We start from the raw sequence: 10,000 nt of genomic DNA, 5'->3' as shown, positions 1-10,000 counted from the left end.
ATTTTACTGTTTCCATAACGCATTTTTAATTCGATATAACTTAATTCGCATAAAACGTGTGGATGGAAACATGGCTAGTATTCCTCTACACCTTGAGATGGTATCTCTCTACACCTTGAGATGGTATCTCTCTACACCTTGAGATGGTATCTCTCTACACCTTGAGATGGTATCTCTACACCTTGAGATGGTATCCCTCTACACCTTGAGATGGTATCTCTACACCTTGAGATGGTATTAATGGAATTCCTCTCCCCCCCCCCCCCAAGTCCTGACCATCCATCACCTGTTACATCACACGTGTGTCATGTGTCTTTATCATTACATAACGTAACCGTTTGACGTTGCTTTTGTTGCCATGTTCGTTGAGCGTGACATTCCAAACATGTACACATAGGTACATTCTGACTACATGAACGCTGTTTAGTCTTATTATTATTATTATTATTTATTATGGCTTATTACGGTATTCCATTGGTTCTCTGTCGTTTTCCAGAACACACAAAACATGCTAATTGTGTTTTCACTCTCATCCTGACAGCTTGGCCAATGACTTCCTTAAGAAGCTAGCCCACCAATCCGGAGGCCGATACCACCGTTGTCATGATGATGCAGATTCCCTCATCAATGGGCTGTTGGCGTCGGGCATCGGTGATGGAGACGTGAGTTATGCAGTGAAGATGGAAAATACACCAATATGTGTCACACACACACACACACACACACACACACACACATGCAGATGTGCCATAGCGTCTACTAGCAGTCATTAGAACGAAAGTTCTTCCCCTCATACCGGTCATTTCTGACCTGTGCTTGACCCATGATGCAACTGTGATTGACACTAAGCGATTGTGACTGTATATCTGCACATTAGGCACTGATGCAAATGAAACATTAGCTAGTCATGAGAGGCATTCACAAGTCATTTGCTGATGGATTTGAATAATATATGGCTGATGTGTTAGTCTAATAGTCTCTTGTGCTCCCTCATTTGTACAGGAAGCAGCTCTCCCTGTGTTTGAGGGAGATGACTTGAGGAGACTAGCTCAGGAAATTGACAAATTAAGACGTTTCCGGACACAGGCTTCGGCCTTCAGGTTGGTATTTTGTCTGTTTCCTGACATTATCCTCAGTGGAAGGGAATTAAGAGAATACCATTTTCCTAGCTGGAATAAAGTTCAAAGTCCTAAGTTTAAACTGTATTTGTCCCAATTTGGTTTGCAACAGATGAGCATTTATTTTTTTATTTTATTTTATTTTATTTTATTTTATTTTATTTTATTTTATTTTATTTTATTTTATTTTATTTTATTTTATTTTATTTTATTTTATTTTATTTTATTTTATTTTATTTTATTCATTTATTCATTTATTCATTTATTCATTTATTCATTTATTCATTTATTCATTTATTCATTTGTTTATTTGTTTATTTGTTTGTTTGTTGCATAGGAAATAAAAACAAATAGAAAACAGATAAATGAAAGGGGACTGAAAACATACAGTACATGGTGAAGTGAAATACAAATGATGTATCATAACAGATCTACAGAGCTATAGATCTATAGAACACTACAGTCAATCGAGTCTGTGTGAAATGCGATGTGAAATGCAGGACATTTAAATTGAATTTTGTTGGCAGATCTACCCATCGGCCCCTCTGTCCCTCTGCCCCTCTTCTCACTGACTACCCCCAGATCCCACTGCGCCCCTTAATATATATATATATATATATATATATAGGGGCTTAAGATTCCTGGAGTCTCCGTTGACAAAATTGAATAAACATGTCCCCAGAAGTGATTTGTCCAAAACATTTTACATTTACTGACTTACTTAAAATGTATGTTCATTTAATATGTTCTTGTGTTTTGACAGAGAAATTATTTCATAGAGGAAGAATCCAGAAACCAGCTAATAATGACAACAATGTGCATGGCAACCAACAGTGCATAAAGCGAAATAATAATAAATAGTTACATCATGTATTAAATTTAAATCATGTATTGTTGTTTTGTGTTCTTACTTCATCTATATATAATACACTACACATGCATGAGTATTTCCTGATGAAATAAAAACGGCCAACTTGGTGTGTGCGCGTTTCATCTCCAGGTTACGGTAAACGCCTCAGGTAGGCTACAGTACAGGTGATTGACAGGGGAGGGGGGAGGGGGGGGGGGGGTCAGTAGCTATTTAGTTTAATACATCCACGGTAGCTACAGACCGCTGGTACCTGTGTGTGAGAGGGGTCCACACGGAAAAGGCACTGAGAATATTCCTTACGCTATGAACTGAATGGACGTCATTGTGGCCCAGGACGGGTGAAAAATTCAAAGGTAGGCTACAATAGAACGTGTGCGATAGAAACCTGGCAACCGGATCTGTGCTTCACCGGGTGTCCCCTGGTTTATTTATTCATCAGGTTTTTGTGAAATAAGCAATAATGATGGAGACTTTCTCAAAACGGCCCAGTCTGGTGGCGAGGTGGAAGTGTAGCCTTTATGCTATCAGAAAAGTATATTTATCTAAACTACTATAACATAGGCGTACTATGAAATACTTTTTATTATTCTGTGAAAGGAGTGACATTCATAATTTCCAAAAGGTGCAATAAATCATCAATCAAGCAGTAATAGCATATACATTAGCACAGCCAGTACCAACGTTTTCAGTTTTTGCTAATTTTAATGACCATTTGTGTTTTTCTCTTGAAAAACACAAATTCACGTGCACCTGCAACGCGAGCGCATGTGCGCGTCTCCTATTCAAGTAGACGACCAGCATTTGATTTGATTACAACCAATCATCTCATTAGTCATGTTAATGGTACCATTCTTAGCGCTAACTACTGTAACCTTAGCCTATTACAATGTTTATTTAATCACCTGGCTTGGGTTGTTCAAGTCTCGAAGTGCGAAAATCATTCCACTTTAACGCATAATTATTGCAATAGCTATTCGATCTCTAGTTGGGCGCAGGGGTAAGGCTTTACTAGTAGTCTTTTTGGCAATTTAATGATATTTCGTTTCACCATCTATTTTCTTCATTCAAAACTTAAAGTCGCACTGAAATGAAAAAAGCATTCTGTCCCATGTTGGCTCACATAATTGGTCATAGTGTTCACCTATTCAACGATGTATGCCAAAAAAATTACAAAATTCTACTTCTATTGTAATCTTATATCAAAGTGTATAATTTCTTCCTGGAAAACGGTAGGTCATGTGCAATGACGACAACAGGTACCTTAGATTTTAGGCCAATAATCTCACGACATCCACCCGTCAATCAACGCTATCCTTCTATCAATCTGTCTAAAGTTCTTAAAACACGCCCACTTGTCAATGTTCCAATCAAATTCCTCTAAACATATGTCCCACCCTCATAGCTTGTTTGCGTCGGAAATACGTCAAACTACGGAAGTTAGATGATCTCAAACGTCCATTTCAGTGCGACTTTAAAAATGAATCAGGAGAAAAAGTCTGCAAAAAACTCCTTCTCCCTTGACTTTCTACCTCCTCCACTACAACACCGTGTTTCCCCTCACCAGGCTCCCACACACAGAGGACCAGTGAATGGAGCTTTGCAGCCCCAGCGTGACGGAGAGCCGCGGCTCCTTATGTCGGGTGAAGCAGCTGCCGTGCTCCAGCGCCCCCCTCTCTGAGCCGGGCCCCGGGCTGCGTCGCCTGCAGGCCAACGGACACCACCCCTGTATCCACCGTCCCCTCAGCCACACGGTCCGGTTGGATAGCCCGGCTGCAGCCACAGCCCCGCCCCTGGCCTCGGCCCCGGCCACAGCCCCGCCCCTGACCTCGGCCACAGCCCCGCCCCTGACCTCGGCCACAGCCCCACCCCTGACCTCGGCCACAGCCCCGCCCCTGACCTCGGCCACAGCCCCGCCCCTGGCCTCGGCCCCCACCACACCCCCGCCCCTGGCCTCGGCCCCGGCCACAGCCGTCCGCCACCGGCCCAACGGCGTGGTGGGGTCCTGGTGCAGCAGCCCAGAGTGCGCCATCGCCCGGCCGGACGATGGGCCGGTGGCCGCGGCAGCGAGGGGAGGGGCTTCCGGGGCAGGGGCGGGAGCAGGCAAGGTTCTGGTGACGGGCGGAGGGGGTTATTTTGGATTCCGTCTGGGCCGGGCGCTGGCCAGCCGTGGGGTGGAGGTCATCCTGCTGGACCTGCACAAGCCGCCCTGGGACACTCCTGCCGGCGTTCTCTTCCATCAGGTCAGGACACGTGTGAATGCAGCATGGACTGGGGCGTGGCACTGGGGCGTGGCACTGGGGCGAGCCGCCTATGCGGCTGATGTGTAGCACTGTGGTATAGTTGAGTCTGGGCGCCAGCTGGAACCAGACAGGTGAGCGATCAGCCCGAGAGCACCAGGTGCTGACCGAGCCAGAGGGGGCGGGGCCTGATTCAGGTTACAGGTGGGGCGTTCATGGCACTCCATCTTAATTGTCCCTCCCGGTCGTAGTTTGATTATTACACAGTCCTCACACATACCATCTCCTATACAGGCTACAAATAAAGAAATCGACCAAGGCACTCTGGTGATGCAAACATTTAAAAGCCTTTATTCCATGGCTAATGCGTGTAGCAAAATATTTAAACGAGTGCACCTATGTGTTTCAGCACACAGGCCATCATCAGGGTGATTGATTAGACAAACGGAACACAGCATTTGGAAGAAATCCGGTTCATTAACTGACGTCACATAGTGACATTACAGGCTCGTTAACTGATTGACAACAGGTGACTCCTATCAGACAATGAAGGTGATGTCAGTTAATGAGATGGATTTCTTCCAAGTGCTGGAAGTTCCATAAGTCACCCTGATGAAGGCCTGTGATCCGTGTAGGGGCGCTCTTTTAAATATTTTTGCTATATGCATTAGCCATGGTATAAAATTATGGAATAAAAACTTTTTCCATCATCAGAGTGCCTTGGTCATTTTCTTTATTTGTACTGTATCTTTTCTGAATATATTTTTTAGGGCTTTTCAGCGTTAATGGTATAGGACAGTGTAGAGAGACAGGAAACGTGGGGGAGAGAGAGGGGAGGACATAGGGCACAGGACCCGAGCCGGGAATCGAACCCGCGGAGGACTAGCGCCTTCATATGGTGCGCGCCTTACCCGGTGAGCTACTGGGGTGCACCATTTGTACTGTATCTACTTCATCCCCCTGGACCATAGAGCATCTGGTGTGGACCTCAAAGATCAGCAGGCTAAAAAGAAATTGACCATACTGTGCTGAATGTCACCAGATTGCAGTAGATTTGCTTTAACGCATTATTATTATTATTAGTATATTTGTACTAATATTACATTAGTATTTTAGTATTTACATTGATTTATGTAATATATGTCCTTCTGTACAGTATGGTTATCATAAAGATTATGTTTATCATTACATTTACACTATGCTCATGTTCTCTTATAGAGCGACATCCGCGACTATGACTCCCTGTATAAGGTGTGTGAGGGGGTGGACTGTATCTTCCACGCAGCATCCTACGGGATGTCTGGACCTGAACAGGTAGGTTCACCTGTCGTCTGGATATCCAGGATGCTATTCAGAGACTGGTGAATGAGACTTGTTCACGTACATCATACTCAGATGTAGATGCAGGTGAAGAACCAGTAGGCTGTTCCCAAATATGGAACCCGCCCCCAAAACCAAGCCCCAACCCCCTGGTATAGCTCAGTTGGTAGAGCGGGTCGTTCAGTGATCGTAGGGTCGGTGGTTCGAATCCCGGCTCCTCCTGACTACCTGTCGAAGTGTCCTTGGGCAAGACACTGAACCCCAAATTGCTCCCAATGAGCAGGCAAGCGCCTTGCATGGCAGCTGCCGCCATTGGTGTGTGAATGGCGCTCCGGGCGAGTGTAACAACTGGATGGGGAGCGCGTTACAAATGCAGTACCTATACCTTACTCAGGCCAACCAAACTAAGTAAGTTACATAATCAACACAGACTTCTTTCATCACCTCAGAGGGAATGACTCAGATGTCTATCAGACATACAATACAATCTGCAATGTGAACAGACGAGTTCCGATGTACAGAAAAGTTCAGGTGACAATGGTGCAGTCAACACGGCACTCCAGCACATGAGATTTCAAACTGTCACAACCATCTACCTGACTCGGCCGCTTTAGGTATAGGTACTGAATTTGTAACACGCTCCCCATCCAGTTGTTACACTGGCCCAGAGCACCATTCACACACCAATGGCAGCAGCTGCTATGCAAGGCGCTTGCCTGCTCATTGGGAGCAATTTGGGGTTCAGTGTCTTGCCCAAGGACACTCCGACAGGTAGTCAGGAGGAGTCGGGATTTGAACCACCGACCCTACGATCACTGAACAACCTGCTCTACCAACTGAGCTATACCACCCGAATTGCCTTTGTGTCGTGCAGCCTTTTGTTCCAACCTAGAGGTAAAACACAACTGTCTGTTGTTCTGTATCTCCCAGCTGAAGAAAGAGCAGGTGGAGTCAGTCAACGTCGGAGGGACCAACAACGTCATTAACGGTGAGGATCTACTGAACAATCTACTGAACCTCTCACTCGGCACCTCGCATTGCACGAACATTTCAAACATTCCTTTGATGACAGTCGTCGGCGGGTCGGCTGGTTGGTTGGTTGTTCTGTGCCTTCAGAGCGGTAAATTGCTGTCAGGCACAAGCTGTCTCTTTTTCAAGAGCCTCGCATGTGAACATGTAACATAGGAGATGTGACTTGGGCTTTTCCTGTTTGATATATTGCTGCTCTGTCTGATGCCCTCAGGCTGACTTGTCATGACTAGAATCCAGTGGATGCCCCACTGTCAACAGCAGACCTCCCTGAGTCCGATACCCCTGTGTCTGCTGTGGATGTCGTAGCATTTAGTTAACACACACATACGTACACACAGACATACACCAGCCCACTTCCGGCTTTAGGCCTGGGCCATAGAAAACACACACCAGTATTTGCCATGTCTCTCCTATGTTGTTTTTTAGCTTCTCTTACTCTGACCCTTACCCTTGTTCTCTGTAAAGCGCATTGTGTTGCCTCTGGGTATGAAATGCGCTATACAAATAAAGCTTTGATTGATTGATTGATTCATATGTAAGATGAACATGTTCAAAACAGATTCATATGTAGGATGAACATGTTCAAAACAGATTCATATGTAGTATGAGCATGTTCCGAACATGGCTTTAACCAATTCAACTCTGTTACATATACTGCTCTAAGGTGAGTGTGTGTGTGTGTGTGTGCGTGTGTGTGTTGTCAATTATTTGCAGTGTGTGTGGAGCGTGGCATCCCTAGGCTGGTGTACACCAGCACGGTCAACGTGGTCTTTGCTGGCAAACCCATCGTGGAGGGCGATGAGGAGTCGGTGCCGTGCGTTCCCCTGGACATGGTGAGTCCTAAACAGGGTTATAATAGTTTTGCTTTTTTCATTAGTTTTTATTTTTATATCGTTTTAATTTTTGTGTTCAATTTCAGTTTAGTTTTAATTAGTTTTTAAAGCAGATTTGCTAGTTTAGTTTAGTTTTTAGTTTTTGATAATGCTTAGTTTTAGTTTAGTTTTTATTAGTTTCAGTATTAGTTTTAGTTTTTTTTTTCTGCGTTAGCCTCGTGAGACCATCCTGATCTTGTGAGCTCATGTTGTTTCACTTTGTGCAAAACAAACCATCTGGCGAACGTCAGATTACTTCTGCACAGGGGCACAGCTAAAGAAATAATGGAGGATAGATTTAATATCCACCCAAAATACTAGGCTTATGTATGTAATGAAAAAGACTAAAACTAAGGACATTTTCTCTACAATTTTAGTTTATTTTAGTTAGTTTTGTAAACACACAATACAGTTTTAGTTAGTTATCATTTTTTGTAAAGCCTAGTTTCTATTTTTATTTCAGTTAACTAAAATGTTTTTTCACACCTAGTTTTCGTTTTTTAGTTAGTTTTCGTTAACTATAATAACCTTGGTCCTAAAGGAGGGACCTGGCATTTAGGCTTATGACGTGCTCAACGTCAACGTCAACAATGACAACAACGCTAGACTGAAGAAGAGAAGAAGAAGGATGATTCACGCCCTTTAGCCTATGAATAGAGTGGTGAGGTCTGATGATCACTTTGTAGGCTTAAAAACCTAATGGCGGCGATGCTAACTGCTAACAGCCTAAAAAATGATGACATCACCTCGCCACTCGATTAGTCCGAGAGAAAGTCTGAGAAAATAGCCGGAAAAGAACTGAAATATTACCTCAGCTTGTCTTGTTGATATACTGTACAGTAAGTGATAAGTACAGTAAGAGATTGTTTTTCACAATGACAAGTGGAATGAATTATTTATTATTATTAAATGCCATTGATGAAAGAAGGCCATTGTTCAAGTCTTGGCTCCAGCTGATCCCGGCTTACACGGCGACAGAGGGCTGGACATCTCCCTTGTGAATGGAGGTGAAGGGGGGAGAGCTTTTGCTCTCAGTCGGATTACATACCTGACACACATACCCGCCTGTCACAGTGATACACAACTCTCTGTGACAGAGAGAGAGGGGACAAGGAGAGCTAAGTGTCGGCTGTAGCTCAGTTGGTAGAGCGGGTCGCTCAATGATCGCAGGGTCAGTGGTTCGAATCCCAGCTCCGACTGTCCACGTCCTTGAGCAAGACGCCTAACCCCAAATTGCTCCCAATGAGCAGGTTAGCACCTTGCATGGCAGCTACTGCCATTGGTGTGTGAGTGTGTGTGTGAATGGGTGAATGAGAGGCCATTGTAAAGCGCTTTGAGTGCCGCTAAGGTGGAAAAGCGCTACAGTATATAAGTGCAGTCCGTTTACCATAAGTGGATGAAAGTTTGCCAACCTGTTACCTGGCGTGTGTGTAATGTCTATGTGACATACTGTTACCTGGCGTGTGTGTAATGTCTATGTGACATACTGTTACCTGGCGTGTGTGTAATGTCTATGTGACATACTGTTACCTGGCGTGTGTGTAATGTCTATGTGACATACTGTTACCTGGCGTGTGTGTAATGTCTATGTGACATACAGTCGGCCCTATCAAGTGTGAAAAGTAGTGTAACACTCCCAGTTTCCTTCACCATCCTTTCATTCCTACACATCCTTCTTTCGTCTGTGGTATCAACATCGTTGTTGTCATTGACCACCATGCTTTCCCCTGTCCCAGCACATTGACCACTACTCCAGGACCAAAGCCATCGCTGACCAGATGATCCTCTCAGCCAATGGACGATCACTCCGAGGTAGGACACACACTAATGCTGGGTTCACACTAGAGGATTTTTGGGCTGATTTATCTCCGATTTACCCCTCCCGACAAGTCTGGTCTGGAACGTTGGTCGGTACCGATGTTCGGCCCAGATAATCTTGTAGTGTGAGGGGTTCACAGATCAAATCTTAAAGTCGCACTGAAACGGACGTTTGAGATCATCTAACTTCCGTAGTTTGACGTATTTCCGACGCAAACAAGCTATGAGGGTGGGACATGCGTTTAGAGGAATTTGATTGGAACTTTGACAAGTGGACGGGTTTTAAGAACTTTAGACAGATTCGATAGAAGGATAGCGTTGATTGACGGGTGGATGTCGTGAGATTATTGGCCTAAAATCTAAGACAATAAACCTCCCGATCGGCTCGCGGCCCTGATAATATCAAACAATAGGCTATATTTAGATTATTACGTCACTACTTTACAAGCGAGACCAGTGATTCAGTGCTCTCTCGGGCACAATAATATCCTGTAGTGTGTGATGAGACGTTATTTTCAAATCTTGCGGTGTGTGCTTGTTTGAGATTCGCGAGAAAACATCTGTTAAGATTCTCCTTATGTGTGTGATGCAACCCGATTTCGAAATGGGTTAGGATTTTCAAAAATCCTCTAGTGTGAGCCCGGCATAAGACTGTTGTGATGCCAGTGTTTAAGACAGTACCACTGCGCAGTATTAAAGGACAATGCTCGTTTTTGACAACCTGGACCTTAT

General features: G+C 44.3%; 2 protein-coding genes across 2 annotated transcripts in view; both read left to right on the top strand.

Annotated features, from left to right (window-relative positions):
- vwa3a (von Willebrand factor A domain containing 3A) overlaps nt 1–1,234 on the top strand; it is a gene marked incomplete at both ends in the record, with an annotated part of 27,034 nt that extends 25,800 nt beyond the window's left edge. Inside the window, 3 exon segments of the mRNA XM_084460965.1 lie at nt 542–662; nt 1,003–1,100; nt 1,231–1,234. Of these exon segments, the coding sequence (XP_084317091.1) occupies nt 542–662; nt 1,003–1,100; nt 1,231–1,234 (223 nt within the window).
- A 2,344-nt stretch (nt 1,235–3,578) lies between these two features.
- Nucleotides 3,579–10,000, top strand: part of sdr42e2 (short chain dehydrogenase/reductase family 42E, member 2) — a gene marked incomplete at both ends in the record, with an annotated part of 19,079 nt that continues 12,657 nt past the window's right edge. The window contains 5 exons of the mRNA XM_084460964.1: nt 3,579–4,229; nt 5,445–5,540; nt 6,477–6,534; nt 7,293–7,411; nt 9,187–9,262. Of these exons, the coding sequence (XP_084317090.1) occupies nt 3,579–4,229; nt 5,445–5,540; nt 6,477–6,534; nt 7,293–7,411; nt 9,187–9,262 (1,000 nt within the window). The remainder of the gene's footprint in view (nt 4,230–5,444; nt 5,541–6,476; nt 6,535–7,292; nt 7,412–9,186; nt 9,263–10,000) is intronic.

This window comes from Borostomias antarcticus, assembly GCF_949987555.1.
Source record: "Borostomias antarcticus genome assembly, chromosome: 35".
NCBI classification, from domain to species: Eukaryota; Metazoa; Chordata; class Actinopteri; order Stomiiformes; family Stomiidae; genus Borostomias; species Borostomias antarcticus.
The sequence above is the reverse complement of the archived record's forward strand: the minus strand, read 5'-3'. Positions and strand labels throughout refer to the sequence as shown.